The sequence below is a fragment of the Haemaphysalis longicornis genome, unplaced genomic scaffold (assembly GCF_048455015.1).
Source record: "Haemaphysalis longicornis isolate Haplotype H1 unplaced genomic scaffold, Haemaphysalis longicornis Haplotype H1 scaffold_6, whole genome shotgun sequence".
Classification (NCBI taxonomy): Eukaryota; Metazoa; Arthropoda; class Arachnida; order Ixodida; family Ixodidae; genus Haemaphysalis; species Haemaphysalis longicornis.
This window is the reverse complement of record NW_027526407.1, coordinates 207,933,589-207,949,506: the sequence shown is the minus strand read 5'-3', so window position 1 is coordinate 207,949,506 and position 15,918 is coordinate 207,933,589. Positions and strand designations below refer to the sequence as shown.

The 15,918-nt window shown below is 52.5% G+C and overlaps 1 protein-coding gene across 1 annotated transcript in view; it reads left to right on the top strand.

Annotated features, from left to right (window-relative positions):
* Positions 1-3: 3 nt before the first annotated feature.
* Positions 4-15,918, top strand: part of LOC144141314 (uncharacterized) — a 60,776-nt gene continuing 44,861 nt past the window's right edge. Inside the window, exons 1-5 of the mRNA XM_077672888.1 lie at positions 4-451; positions 3,413-3,510; positions 3,898-3,994; positions 7,478-7,626; positions 10,934-11,128. Coding sequence (XP_077529014.1) covers positions 311-451; positions 3,413-3,510; positions 3,898-3,994; positions 7,478-7,626; positions 10,934-11,128 — 680 coding nt within the window. The 5' untranslated portion in view covers positions 4-310. The remainder of the gene's footprint in view (positions 452-3,412; positions 3,511-3,897; positions 3,995-7,477; positions 7,627-10,933; positions 11,129-15,918) is intronic.

Sequence of the window (15,918 nt, the reverse complement as noted above, 5' to 3'; positions counted from 1 at the left end):
CATGGTTGCGGTCAGGCATGAAGAACATTCTACAAAAAATGCTTAAATAAACAAAAACAAACAAACTTTTGTATACAATAAAAATAATAAAATTTGAAAAAAAAAAACATTTTGCGAAAAACAAAATTTTGTCGTTGTAGATGGCAGCAATGGCGCAATGGCAGTTCAAATCGTGGCACGAAATTTGACATGTCCGCTTTGTAACCGTCTGGGCGTCGGTAGGGAGCTGGAGCCTACCTGCTTGCTTGCCTGTGCAACTGGATCCAAACGCGCGTGCGTACACGTCTTAAATCCGTGAGAGGAGCCAGGCATGTCTCCTCGGCAGACGCGGGCCGCAGCCCGCGCCCAGGACGCCGCTGCAGCCGCGGAGAGGCAACTGGCGGCCACCGAACTTCGCCGAATGGGACTGCGCGTGCCCACCGTCAAGACGACGCCCGCCACTCCGAGACAGGTGGGCGACCCTTGTCTCCCCGCTTTGCACTTCGGACGCGTTGCAATGCCGCGCTATGAAACGCCATGTCAAGATAGCCCTCGATATCTGCGTTTGAACACAACCAAGTTTTCAGTTCAAACACCTGCGTTTGAATCGGGCGATGGCGGCAACGAAAGGTAGCTCGACCTGCGAGGCAGCGGCTTCGAGCGTACGTGTTCTCGCGGCCTCATTCATCGATGCCCGTTTGCGTGGGGGTGAAACGACCAGGCCTTTAGCGGAACCAATCTGAAAGTTTTGTTTGGCGTGTGCTGAGCCTCGCTGTGATCGGCAGGGTGCGCGGCCTGAGTTGGCCGTTTACGCCGGTGCTGTTTATCGAAAAAGCTTAAGTGCAGGACGCTGCAAATTAATTGATTCTGGATGATGCGGATTTGTCCGAGCACGAAGAAACCGAAAAGGTGACGATGTTTAGTGGCTTCCCCTTTGTAATGGGGCGGTGTTGGACAGTGACCTCGTAGTGACGCCGCTGTAAAGTGGTCAAGACCGCAGGGGTGGAACAGCTGCGCCATTGAGCGCCACAGTCGCCGTCCTGCGCCACAAAGCCCGACATGTGCCGCAAGATGACCGCCGTGATGGCCTGTGCCCGAAAAATTTGGCTGAAACAACGTGTTCTGCGATTTCAGTGTGGTTATGGTTTGGTTTTGCTTTCATCAAGACTATGAGCGGGTATGGAAGTCGGCTTTTGCTGAGCTATAAGGCCGCAGGCACCGCGCGTCTTCTCCGCCTTCAGTTTGGATTTATTTTTGTCGCATGTGCCCGGTTTTGTTTGCCAGTGCCGACCGCTGCGCCTCAATCCGTGGGGAATGACCACAAGTGAGTCCTTGTGTCACATCGCAAGCGGATGTTCGCACGAAAAATTGTGGTCTATTGGAGGCGAACCTCAATTTACTCGACCATTTCAGGCAAGTGTATTGAACAAACAGGGTCTTGGACGCTTTGCCCTCGGCTGGTTATTCAGCAATACACATGCCTTCGAAGACGCTCTCGTTACGTAGTCTACTGCGTACGTCCGTCTACTCTCGCAACCCTGTGACGGGCCAAGACGAGGCTGTGTTCTGCATCGCGGTAGAAAAGCTGCAACCAAACGCCTTGCTTTACTGAATGCTGCCCTGAGTTCGCTTGACACAAAGTGAAGCCGGTTATCTCATCGCCTTTGACTCTGCATGTGCAATTTATTGTAAATTTCCAGATATCGTACAAGAACTGCATTCCTGGTTTGGAGTAGGTAAGTTCCAGTGCACGGTAGCACGCCTGTACAGTGGATAGATAAACTAAACTTGTATGGTGGGGGGCTGGCAGAGCAGCGTGGCCAGTGAATGGCGTTTGTGGCTGCTCCCAAACCCATGTACCCTGTTCCACCCCAGAGACTGTTAACAGCGCACAAATGACTGGCTGTCGGGACATGCAGTGCAGCCTACTGATAGCCGCCGCCAGCGAGAGCAGGAGCCATTGCTTTTTTTTCCTTGACCAGGCAGCTTGGGTCTTGTTCTTGTTTGAGGGCTGTGAAAATGAAGAGAGCTAGTGCATAAATAACCTTGCGGACAACTACTCTCCGAAAACTGCCGCATTGGCATTGGCCACATGCGAGTCCTCGCCACTTGGCATGCTTGTGCATGCGAGCCGAAACTTGGCGCTAGGGATGCTGAACGCTGGTGCCAAACAGCCATTCCGAAGAGACAAACGTGGTTGTGGTGAAGGAACCTTGCCCCCGAAATGTGGAAGCATCCACAGTCTCCTTCGCGTGCGCAGTGCTGCAGCACTGACCCCTGTCTTGCAGGTGGCGACGGTTGTTGCCGACAGTTTTGACCTTTGCAGTTTAAGAAACAAAGACTTTCAACCGGTTCATGTTCTGAAGTTTCCTTCTCTCACTGGATGTTTCACCAAGCCGCACTGACACTGCTCTGCGGTATTCTCGTAACTGTCCCTTTTGAGTCCCTTCCATCGTGACGTCTTCCGGTTAAGCAGTGGACGTTGGCAGTAGGTTTGTTGCGCTTGCGTTATGTCACTTCCGGTTGTTTGCTTTTAGCCAATCAGGGCTCGCTAAAAAGGACACTTTTGAAAGAGACTCAAAAGGGACAAAACTCGAGAATACTGCCCCTGCTCTTGTGTGCTTAAGTCTGCCATAACATTGGCTGATGCTCATGTTTGACCTCTGTGCTTTGCTAGTGGCTGGGGCAGGTGCTGCACAGCACTCTTTCTGCCCTGAATGGCTGGTGGCTGTCGTGCAGGCCAGGCACCGATTGTTTACGGAACCGTAGTGGCAGGGGTTGGGCGTCCTGGACACACCAGGCGATGTGTGGATCAGAATTTCTCTCTTTTCTTATGGGATTGCATGTGTGTGCAAGTGTCGTCCCAGCGGGGGTTTGTGGAGGTAGCCTAGGCTGTCGCGCATTTCCGAGTGCGGGTACAGACTTGTGCTGAAGGCTGCGGTGTTTTGTTTCCACAGCTCAGAACAGGGGCCGTGTTTGGGTTTGTACACGTACGTAGATCCAAGCCTGGGAAGGTGCAGGGGATTTGCAGAGGAAGGCTAGCGGCAGATGTGAACCGTGGAAGTGCGCAGTGGGCTGCTGGTCTAGGAAACGTGGGATTGCAGCTTACAGACGTTACGGTTGGCCGCTTGCAGTGGCTGCCCAAGAGTGGGCGTGTGCACATTAAAGGGGCCGCCAAGACAAGCGTGGCCCATTATAAAGGCTGCCGTGTCTTCGTAGCAGCGGCAGCAAACTTGGAGCGCGTAATGGGAGGGGCGCTGAGGAGAACGGTGGCCGGACCTTGCCTGTCCAGTGGCAGGCCACCCTCGGCAACTGTGGTGCCGTTTGCATGCTGGTGTGCAGCCCACAGTGCACCACTCCTGGCCATGTGAGGGCAAAACTTTAGCCTCGTCCTGGTAACGGGGCTGATGCGTGTCCCCCCTCCCCCGTGCAGGTGGGGCCCCCGAGCGGGGGCTGGCTGCTGTTTGGGGTGGAGCCGGAGGAGCAGCCGCAGCAGGCCTCGCACCTGGTGGAGGGCGTGACCGTGCCCTGGTGAGTGCAGGGGGACTGGCTGGGCCAAGGCCCGCTGTGGTTGCTGAGCAGTGGTGGGCCGGGCTCATTGGGCGCGCACTGTGGCAAGAAATGGTCGGGTTGCGTCCGTTTCCAAGTGTGCAAGGGCCAGGGCCCATTCGCTGAGAGCCACTCCTGGTCCCCGGCCCTGCGTCAGCTGCCACCATGTAGGCCTGGTCGTGGCCAGGGCGGGACGACTTGTGCAATGCACTTGTTGTGCACTGCATTGTGAAAACACCAGGAAGCACCCTGTAAAAGGACGTTGGGTGCATCCTGCTGAAGGGTGTGCAGCGCTTTGCAGGAGTTGTCCTTGACATCCTTGTGCTTGAAGGGGATGAGTTGGCAGGGGCCGTTGTTCCATCCCTGCAGGTTCCTGGACGAGAGCGTGCGAGTGCTGGTGTCGCACGCTTCCACCGAGGGGATCCTGCGCAAGTCGGGCTCCCTGGCCAGGCAGCGCCTCCTCAAGGTGAGGGGGCTGGCGGGGAGGGGCAGCACGCATTTGCACAGTCGTCACATGCATCAAAGAGGCCGCCGTCTTCTGTGCGGCAAGGGGTGGACGCCAAGTCATGCTCCACCAGACCAGCTGGCGAAGCTTGCACTATGTCGCGCAAGGCTTGAGCCATAGCGAAGCTGCAAGATGTCTTTACGCGTGAGCACTGAAGGACGCATTGGTACATGTTTGAAACATGGTCTGTTTACGTCATTGCTTTGCACTGTTCTAGTAGTAGTCATCGCAGGGGTGAGACAGCTGCGCATATTGCGCAGTTTTGATACAAATTTGTTTTCTTGCGCCAGGCTGCTCCAAAAGCTTGAAAATTGCAATAATTGCGCCAAACTGCTCCAAAACAGTCCAACAGCCAAGGATTTTAACGATCCCGTCAGTTTCAGTGGGGAAAAATGCTTACTGGCTGCATAATTTTCCAGCACCTCAAAGGTGATGCTGCTTGTAAAGAAAGAATTGATAGATCACTCAATAAAAAACGGCGTAAAATTGTCCCAATATAGTTTTTTCGAAGCTAGCAATGTCGGGTTGCCCGTGTTATATTTTCCGAGTTTTTCAAGTTTTCCAATCGAAAACCATTGCAAAAAAATCCTGTAGAAAAAATACTTATGTGCACTGAGGTGACAAATTAGTTGTGCAAGTTGATGGAAAAACGGCAGTTTTTGGAGCGAGCGCCGTTTCTTCGGACATCGCCTCCGATGCTACGGAAAGACTGGGAAACATGGCCGCCGGGCGAAGCAGTTGCTCGTGGTTCAGGCAGAGCGCTCTTCGCCAATTTCTACCGTGCTTTTGGTTACGGGGGTGGCTGGGTTTTTACATTTAGTCTTTCGATCTGCTCCGGGAAGTTGCGCGACTCGAAAGACGGGAGTCCATCAAAACGTGGTACCCGCGAATTCGCCGTGTTTCGGCCTTGAGTGTGAGGCGCGGTGCGTGCTGGAAGTGAAATTTCGGACTCATTGCGGTGCTGTAATAAAACGCTGAGGTATTGCTGCCTTTGACAGCGAGCTTATGAACGGCGTGATGGCACGACTGTCACCTCGATTTGCTCAACTTTTGCTGTGACTCTGCGCGTGTGTTGAGCCGAGTCTGGGATTGCAAAAATGATAATTTTGGCGTTCACATGATAACAAAAATGCCTTACGATTGCTTACTTTTTCAATTCAATATTTCCAAGGGCACTCGACACTATCTATGCATCAGCCTAAGAATTCAAAAATGGTTCGTGAAGGTAGTGTAGTGGAAAAAAACTTTATTGAAATGCTGTTTTAGTGTTATGCACGTTCAAAACCGATTAAAAAAGTGAACTTTTCTTCCTGGAGTTGCCAAAAATTTCATTTTTGAGGCTCCTAAGGTGACATAATAAATGTCATTCTTCTGCTCCAAATCAAGGTTAAGGTTCTTCTGCTCCAAAATCGAGATTTGGCTGCTCCAAAAACTGCTCCCAAATCTGATTCAGCTGTCTCACCCCTGTCATCACCGTATGCATCGATGTCGTCGATCCTGTTCCTTATGCCAAGCATTACATACTCGGTAGTGCTTTGCAATGGCTTTGAAGTTTTTTTATTTATTTATTTTGTTAAAGCATGCCAGGGACGCTCGGCGGTCGCCGTGAGGCACGCGCTCGTGAGTGCTCCTCATTTTGTCGGTGCTTTTTTCTGCATCGCCGAACTTGCGGCTCGTACCGCAGCTCCGCTGTTAAACCGGGCACTGTACGGATCAGAGCCACCTCGTGACCGCCGTGGGTGCCGTGGAGCAGGAAGTTTCGTGCTGATACGCTAGGCGGAGAAATCTGGCGCGTAACAGGTAGGGACGAGATTGCCCTGGTTCCTGGCACGGTTTTCGACCGGGGAGCCCGCTAGCACCGCAAAATGGAACGACCGCGTCGGGCACGACATGTCACACGTGCACGTTCGCACTCCAGAAGAGGGAGGGGGGGGGGGCTGGCAGGGGAAGAGGTTTCGGAAGATGTCCCTCGCTCATCTGACCACTGTCAGTCAACGCTGACATCACCGGTGGAAGCGTGCATTTTTTGTTTGTGTGAAGTAAGCTTAGGTATGGCAAGTGAAAGCAGAACTTATCTCTAATTTCCTGTCTTAATTGCTGCTTTGGAAGCTGGGATGCAATGCTCTGTTCAGTATTGAGCTTAAAGCAAAAGCCCATGTTCTGTGTGGTTTCCAGTGCTGTGTGGCTGGTTGCTCATTTCAATGCAGGCTGTTGTAACAGCCAGACCTGTCATTGCACTGAAGCATAGTGTGGTGTAGTTATTGCTATGTCAGCTGTAATGCTTTAGTCACGGGACCATAAACTTTTGTTTTGTTCATAGTAGGGTCGGTTCAGTATTGAGTGTCGAGTAAAATGCATTTGAATTTTGCTTTTTGTGTTTACCAGAAATAGTAAATTGCAAAAAAATAATGTTTTCCCTAGAAATACCTGCGCTGTCCTGAGGCTTTCCTTTCGCTGCTCCAAAGGGCTCAGGCGCACTTGCACCCCCGTGTGTTGAGCTTCTTAATATTGCCGTCGACAGCAAGAAACTGGTGACCAGAATTGCTTGATCGGAGCAATTGTCCATTAAAGTACAGGGTTAGGACAGAGTAAAGCGTGACATGCCGTGGTGGCCCAGTGGTTATGGCGCTGTGCAGCTGAGCGGGTTCGGTTCCCAGCCGCGGCGGCTGCTTTTCCGGGGTGTCCCAGATCCCCAGCGGGTCAGCACTGATGCCGAGCCCCGCACTGGGGCAGCGGAGGGGGAAGGGAGAGGCCAGCCTGGGCAGTGCTTTGGGTTGTGTGCAAGCAGGCTGGCAGCAGGTCACTTGTGCTCACTCGCACAGCCGGGCTGTCGTGCAGCCTGAGGGTGAGGGGCTCTGCCTTGTCCGTCAGCCGTGAGGGATGGTCCTGGAGGGTGCAGTAGGAGAACACTGCCCGCACAGTGTTTTGTGCTCATTGGTGGGGAAAGACATTGTGCAGGAAGAAACGGGATGACACGTCGCGTGTTTTCCCCCCCACCTTTTTTCACTCTTCAGCACGGCACACTTGACTGGGTCGGAAAGTGGTGGCACCAGCAGGGCCCAGAGATAGGCTGGGGAGCTGAGATGAGAGATACGGCAGCGCTCATTGTGCTCAAGTTGCGATCAGGGGGAAAGTGTGGTGCTGTGAGTGGCAGGGCACGGCTGCTGCATGCTGCCGAGGTGGGCGCAGTGGGCGGTGCTGCTGTGTGCAGTGTGGGCATGCACACCGTCCAGCCTGAGCACTTGGAAGGGGCCACCAAGGCCACTCTGTTCAGTTTGCAAGGACTCGCTCCGGCCATGCGAGGAGATGGTTGGATGGGGAGAACGGTTGGACAACTGTTGCTACAGGAGTGCGGGCACTGGGAACCCAGTTACCACTGCATGCGAGTGATGGGGTCAGACAGAGCTGCAGTCGGTGGCCACCAATCGCTGGCACCCCCGGCAGGTGTCCCTGGAGTCGAGCGGCTCCCTGCACGGCGCCTCGGCGGTGCTGTGGTCGGCCCCCGTGCACGACGTGTCGGGCCTGTTCAAGGAGTGGCTCCAGCTGCTGCCCGAGCGCCTGCTGCCGGCCCCCCTGCTCCAGCTGCTGCTCAGGTACGGCCGTGCCTCGGGTACGGCCTCACCGGCGAGTGGGGCCGTTGCGCACTGCGGCCGAGAGGGCTGCCATCGGCACTGGGCGTGGCCCGCAGAGGGGCGCGGGGCTGCGAAACAGCGGCATGGGTGGGGCTCATTTCCCAGCATCAGCGGAAAAGGGGAGTGGCCAAATGCGTGTTTGTCAGGGATGTACAAGCGCCGTCCCCGCGGACCTCCTCGAGCCCCCGCAGCCAAGCCGTGGCCATAAGTCTCGAGACTGAGGGACAGAAGCCGTTCAAGCTCTGGCCCATGGGCTGTGCACCAAACAGGGAGCTCTGTGGCCATCAGGGTCGGAGAAGAGTTCCCTGCTTGTTGCCATTTCCAAAAGGCCCAGAAACGACCACCCACACTGATGTGATATTCAAACCTCTGACCAACACCGTGCACCTACTAAGCCTTGAGGCTATTAAATAAACGAACAAACAACAACAACAACACCACGCACAACTTTCCTCTCTTCTCAGTAACGCAGTCGAACCTCAGTGCAACAAAGTCAGTAAAATTCGTAATGCGCTTCATTACATTGAAACTCGCGCTTAATATGGCGTATTAACCGACTGAATGGGTTCCTGCAAGCAAAAACGTGGCGTGCATACGCGGCTGCCACAGTGCCGACCCCACCGCAGATACCACCCGCACGATGTGGCAGCCATGAAGTGAAGCAGGCAGCTCAAAGCACTTGTGATTGCCAGAATGTATTTATTTATTCAGATCCCCGTGTTGCATCTGGAGGGTATTACTTTGGGGGGAGCATTCGCATACATCAAACAAACAAAACATGAATGGATGTGAACAAAATCGTAACTTACAAATGTAGAAAACACAAGCAATAAGAACTTTTCAAACACAAAAAGATAATGAATATTGCCACGGGGCAAACTAGTAGACGAGGAACGATGTAGTTATGAGGGATTGCTGCACAATCAAAAACAGGACGTTCAGCGACGGGTGTTGGTAGAGGAAGACGACGAGGTCTTTTTGTGGGGCATTCTGAAGTAGTAGTAGTATGAAACTTTAATGAGCCTTATAAAGTAGGAGTGGTTCCCTAGTCCGGGAATCCAAGTGACGACCGGGCGACCGACGCCCTAGATGCCAGTAGTTGCTGGACGTCCAGGTGGTCGCTGGTGATCAGGTTCTCCCACAGCTCATGGAGGGGGAGGGGGGAAGGAAAGGGTGATGTTAGCGGCGGCCCAGCCTTTTCTCGTGTAAATAGTGTGAATGCTTTAGATACATTTTTCTCTGCCGCATCGTCGCCTCGTAGCATCTTGTGGTGAAGGTGCAGGGCCTTCTGCGAAGATGGAGCTGCGTAGCGTGCGGCACGTCACCGAGTGCGTCATGTCACCGAGTGCGCCAGGAGCACTCGGTGACAACCCTCACCATGAGCGCGCCTAGCCAGGCCACGACAGGCCAGACCAACATCCTCACCCACCCGCGCGAACCCGGTAAATTCAGCGGCACGGATGACGTCGACGTGGAAGACTGGATCCCTATGTACGAGCGCGTCAGTAGCCACAACTGCTGGGACCCCACACTCATGCTCACCAACCTGGCATGGCTCGTGTGGCTGAGGCTTTGCTTCGCAAAACAAAAACTGGCTTGAAGCGAGCTCACGCAAAACGTCTGCACAAAAAAACACGCCCTGAAGTTATACCTTACGCGCCACGAGCTACGATGTACGGAGCGACGCTGTGCTCTACATCGTAGCCGTGCTACGAGCACGGGCTACGATGTACGAACTGCCCCCAAACGAAAAAATGTCCACACCAACACGAAACCATGCGCACAATGGCACTGGGCGCACCATTAATGGCTCTTTCGGTTGCTTGTATGAAAACTTGCGACAAGTAGAGCAACTCTGAACCATCACGGAGATGTCGTTGCTGAGCCCAGGCCGAAAAACCAGACGCCGTGCCCTCTCTTTGCATTTCTGCAATCCCAGGTGCCCAGCATGAATTCGCCCTAGGACTTCACGTCGCATGCTTTTTAGTATGCTTTATCGCATACTATCGCATGCTTTAGCAGTATTCCGTTCACGAGGGAAAGCTCCGAGGAAAATGGCTTCAGCTCCCCTGCACGCTTTCACCATTTGACAGGTTGGATATTACCGTGCTCAGGTAGCAGTCACGAGCAGTTTCGTGCAACAGCTTCTGGTGCATAGCATCCGTGACCAAGTAGCCCAGGATTTGCACAGCGTGCACCTCCACGTCATCCGCGGCACCGGCGCTGTCGTCCAGAGTAGCCGGTGACGTCCTAGACAGCATGTCAGCAGGATGAGATATTTTCGTGGTACGTAGTGCAATAGGAAATCGTATTTCAAAAGCCTGAAGAAGAACCTCTGAAGGCGGGGTGGCATCGCACAAATCCTTTTCGCAGCAATGGACAGGAGGGGTTTATGGTCAGTTTCAATGATGACTTTGTGACCGTAATGGGAACTGAAAGCACAAATTAGACACGGACAAAGAAAGGGGACAACAGCACGAGCGCTAACTACCAACAAAATGTATTGTCTTTTCCATCTGCGCAGTACCGTCAGTGTCAAATTATTATTATTTTTTTTTGTTTTTTTTGTTCAAATTTTCCTGCGCTAACTTACCTGCGCTAACCGTTAGAACTGCGCAAATACGGTATTCTGCTCCCCGCAACCCGCCGACTCAGCCCGACGAACGAGGCCACCGAGTCGACTGGACTCGCCGTGCCGGCTCTCCGACCCAACCCGTCCGCTTATACGAGGGAGGGTTGAGCCCAAGAAACTTGTTTATTTCGACTCAACGCGCCCTCGTCGGGTCAATGTAAACGGGGCTTTTGTTGCCCCCCTTTTAGATGCGACTGCATCTCATTCACTCGCCTTGTCCCTCCATACGGCGTTGTTGTCTGTCCACACCCATTCTCCTTGCTGCGCGAGCTGCGCTCTCCGCTGCTCACCCCCTCTCCTCTCCGATAGCGAACACTCTCTCGCGAGGGGCATTGGATTCGATTCGATTGACTAGGATTGGATTGGATTAAAGTGGATTGTGTTGCGTCATAGCCGCGCCACGTTGCGTCATAGCCGCGGCAGGGGGTTCACAGCACGTTTCACTCGATGGGAGAATCAACCTAACGGAAACAACGACGGAACCCCCTATGCGTCGCATCTACACAGGGGTTCCCGCGAGGGGAGGTGGGAGAAATTTTTGATGTTGCTTGGGGCAGTGCCATTTACGTGCGGGCAGCTGTGGACAGTGATGTGGAGGTGGTGGACTTGCCGGGTGACGCTGCTCCTCCTCTGCAGCTGCCACCGGAGGCACGGCGTGGAGGCGGTGCTGCTGGGCGTGCGGCTGCTGCCGGACGCGCGGCTGTCGTGCCTGCGGCACCTGCTGGCGGGGCTGGCCCGGCTGCGCGAGGCTCCCCTGAGCCGCATGGACGCCCGCAACCTGGCCACCGTCCTGGCGCCCACCCTGTGTGCCCTGCCCCCCTCCGCCACCCGGTAGGTGCCTCAGGGGCATGCTCTCTCTGCACGCTGGCCGCATTCGCGGCACTCGCTGCGCCCAATGGACGAAATGACAGAGACATCGCTTGCAGGTCTCCCCTGTGCCCACAGTGCGAAAGGAAGAAATGTGGGACACACACAGTCATTTTCCTTTTGTGCCAGCAGCGCTAGTCAAATTTAATTTTGAATAAAGAAAGCACCGAGTAACAGAAGGTGCTGGCTGAAGGGATGAGGTGGAGCCTAGGGACGCAGATTCAATTCCCAGCCACAGAGGCTGCTTTTCTGATACAGCCAAACCCCGCAGTAACAAAATCCTGCGAGCACAAAATTCCCGTGGCAATGAAATACTTTCGTATCCCCAGCGAACATCCATACATGCACATGTATTCCATATCTTGCAGCAACGAAATGTTTATGGAAAGCAATCTTGCGTTAACGAAATTCGCTGCAAGCCCAGTTTGTCTACCCAGTTGAGGCTGACAGGGCAGAAAAAGTGCTCAAATGCGTTTCTTTTTCTTTTTTTTTTTTTCGCAGTTAACTTTTGTGACAGCACGCTTGCATGGCCACCGCCGTATTTGTTTATGCAAAAGACTGCAGCAACGATAAAGATCCCCAGGTGGTCAAAATTAATCCAGAGCCCTCCACTACGGCGCGCTTCATCGCCTGCGTTGCGTCGGCGCGTGAAACCCTACAATCAATCAAGACTGCAGCAGGCGGCCATGGAGGCAGCCTCGCAGCGACACCTGGGAGGGGCGACGCATGGCAATTCACAGCACGTCTTCGCTTTGGTTTCGGCTACGGCTCTTATGGCCGGCTACTACTGAACAGCACACTAGCATTTATTGTGTGTGCACTTATCAGCACGCTTGCTCTCAATTGAAAGCAGAAGTTTTTATTGCTACGAGATAAGGCAGCCATCAGAGGCCGCCCAAGCACGGGGCGGCCTCTGTAGCACCCACCGTGGTCGCGTCAACAGCGCCAAATCCTCCCCTAGTGGTACGTGGCGTCTGAAAAACGTTGCATTCATTGTCGTGGCAACGAGTGGCGAGGGGAGAAAGGAGGTTGGTGACGTCATTTTCACGCGGCAGGCGGGCCGCAGCAACTGATGCTCGCCGAACTTTCGCTGCCAGCTCAGGGGCTGTTCGGGAAGGGCACCAGGCGCGAAAGCGGGACGAGTGGCAGCCGATGCCTCGGAATGGCCGCCGCCCGTAGTTTGGTATGTGTGCGCAGTAGCGTGTTTAATAATTGACCAAAGAAGGCATGCAGGCAATAGTGTATTTTCTGGTGTCGAATTGTTGTCTTTGTCACGGTATTAGTTAGTTGCAGCGTTGCACAAACATTCTTTTTGCTTTTCTGTTATTCAAATTTCATATGAGGACGGCTTTTATTCGAAGTCATGAGAACACATGTTCTACACTCATATATTGCACATGCATTTTATGCACACACTATTGGACTCTAAGCAAAAATATGACATACGCAAATTTAGGCATACAATATTGCACAGTACAAAAAAACGTGCTGCATACACATTTCTGTACACAATAATTGATTACGAAACAAGAACTCCGAAAGTTGTAGTCGCTACACAGATTTGCTTTCGCGCACGCCTCGGCGGGAGAAGGAAAGAACTTGGAAGTTCCGCTCAGTGTGCAGTACTCATTTCTTGGGCTCGCCTCGAGACGGGAATGTTGCTTATACGTTGAAAAAAAAACGTTTCAGTTGAGAGGCAATAGTCGGGAACCTATAATTTCAAAAATAAGCATGCGCAGGTATGCTTCAAGAAGGCCTGCCTTTTGGGCCAGTTAACGCAAACTCAGAAAGCGTTGATTCGACCATTAACCTGCATACACTTCCGAGAAATCATGTTCACACCAACAAAATGCAGCGATATTAAACTGTTTCGCAACACAATAACACCGCACTATTGACCACTCATTGCTGGATCCTATATACGTTCAAAAATAATGCGCAACCACGTACCCGGGGGGAGGGCAGAAGTGCAAAAAAAAAAACGTTCCTCTATTGTAAGCCGCATGTACCGAGCTCATGACTTGCAGATATAGGCTAGGTTGTCCCAAGCTACACTCTCGCATGTGTCTGAGCAGCGCCTCTTATCTCACCCTGTCCGATACGGCATGACGATTCTAACTTCAAAACTATTGAACCTCAAACCCACTCGCGATAAGATGACAAGGCACGGGCGCGCAGCTTAGATTGAACGGCAAAGTCGGCAATGCTACTTTTTTTTTTTAATGATTGAAACGCATGCAATGGCGGCTGGAGACAACGCATGCATTTCGGGTTGACCTTCCACTGCTGCCTGTGCAAATCGACTGGCATTGAACACCGCGGTATTATGTCAAATTTTTCGGAGTAATGCTTGGCAGCAGTTTCGCCACAAATATCCGTTTTGAAGCAAGATGGCGCAGGAAAAATTGGTCAGGGCGCAGCACCTCCAAGCCACCAATCGCTGTGGTGGTGGGTACGCAGTGAATGACAAGAAGCGCGTAGTTCAGCTTGCCTTCTTTGTGAGCAGTTGCGGCATGGTGACTTTGGAGGGGCTGAGGAGAGTCACCAGAGGAAACGTCCAACCAAGTTGCAAACAGTCTTCGACTTGGGGCCCTAACCAAGCCTGAAACTTGCTGCACGAAACAACAGCAACAAACAAATACTTTGATAGCAATCCTGAATCGACGTTCAAGTAGTTGCTAAGGCAATCATAAAACGACAATGCTGCCACAAATTCCCCTTACGAGCGAGAGTGTGTGCGCCCAAGGTGCGTTCACTTCTGTTAAAACTTCGCGCACCTGCAGAGCTGGGATATATTTGCACATTACTTTCCACTCCAAGACGACTGCAGGGTTCGCACAGGTCCTTGAAATCCTTGAAAACCCTTGAATTTAGAAGTGTCAATTTCAAGGCCTGGAAAGTCCTGGAATTTTTAAATGGTCCTTGAAAACCCTTGATTTTTCCGGAGAGAATCAATGGCCCTGTCTTTTCACAAGAATTTAAAGTGTTTGTCGTAGATTTTAGGTGTTAACAAATGTAAAGAAACAACAATCAAGTTTCAGTGTGTTGCGTGAAATTACAAGTTTCGTGGATTTTCATTATTACAAGGCAACATTGGGAGAAGGCACTTGTCAATCCAATCCATATCACGACACAATCCAGTGAAAGCCAGCTTCTGTTCTCTATCTTGCATCTTCCATCTGGTATATGGACGCTTGCTCATTGCATGTTTGCTGTACCTCATACGCTCCATCTACGTTTGCTTTTACGTGCAAATGGTGGACGTGTACATTGCTCATCCTGCCTTGCAGCAACACTTGCGGATTTAATTTCAGCCGATACTCTTGCTGCCAAAGCAGGAGATGCAGGCAACATTAACTAAGTTTTGAAATCAAACAGCCTCAGCAAACACAAAGGAAAAAGAAAAACCTCTAAATACCAGCCATAAAATAAAAAATAAAGCTGGGGGAGCATTTATGAACCCGTTAGCAACTATCTAAATGTGCACTAATGTGCTTAGGCATTGTGCAATAAAAAACTTTTGAATTTTGTTGGAAAAGTTATAATTAATCCCAGATAAAACGTTAAATGGGGACCTTAAAAATGTGTTTTCTGGTCCTTGAAAGTCCTTGAAAACCCTTGAATTTTTGCTTTTGAAGCCTGTACGAACCCTGGACTGACATGTCTTATGAACTTCGTGTTACATGCGTGAAGTATTTTGAAAACAGAAGAGTGCCATGGGTCGGCTTGTTTGGAATTCCCTATCACTTGTACAAAGCTAATTTGCTTACCTGTCATCTTTGGAGAAGACGAGAAACTTGGCTGAGCTGTTTCGGCCCGTGTTGCTGCACCACCGATCTGAGCAGGACTGGTGACGCTGCTTCCTCCGCGGCGCCGTGTTTAGAATGCATTCGAAGGTATTTTATGACGCAACGAAACTTTCAGCCCGTGGAGGTGTTTAGGCAACCCGCGCAGCCCTTCGCACACCGGCTCGCTCACGCAAGCACCGAACCGGTCGGCCGTGCGCGCCGAGAAAAAGAAAAAAATATTGGCGCTGGTGAGCTGTTGCGCATGCGGGAGGAGGTGCACAACTTGCGGTGTGGAAAGAAATAAATGCGGAAAGGAAAGGGCCACGCCGCAGCACCTTGCCGCTAGGGTCGCCACCATTTTCGAAGCCGAAACTAGCCGAAGTCAGCCCAGAGGAAGAAGGGAGGACAGTGCCTGCAGCTCGCTCTACCATCTGGGAAAGCAAGGGAATGGCACACGTGCACGCAGCAAGACGGTGGCGGCTGTGGCCTCTGTGGCCGTCCACAAAGAGGTGCTCGCTGCTCAGTCTTGTGGCCTGGCAGAGTGTGTGAGCAGGAGAAGGTGCACGCCCGGACGTGCTTGCTGCTGAGGAGGCGACCCCACGGCATGTGCAGCGGGGGGGTTGCTGCGAGGCAGGGCTCGCACAGTGCCCCCATGGCTGACACAGCTGTTCTGTCTGCGGGGTTTTCCTGTCACTTAAGCACCACTCTTGCAGCAATGAAATTCCGCAAACGCGAATTTTTCGGCTTTCCGTGGCAGACTCGTTGTTGCAGGGTTTGTCTGTAGTGGCAAGAAGCAAGAATGCCCACGTGTGCACGTTTCGGTGCTCGTTTGAGAGCTGCAGGTGGTAATTGGGAGGCCTGCCTGTGAAACCCCCAGAATGGGGGAACGTTCACAGTCGTCGTGGTCAAAACAGCCGATGGAGAGACCCGAGGGAAGAGGGGTGCGAGTGGCCCCTAAAGGGCTCC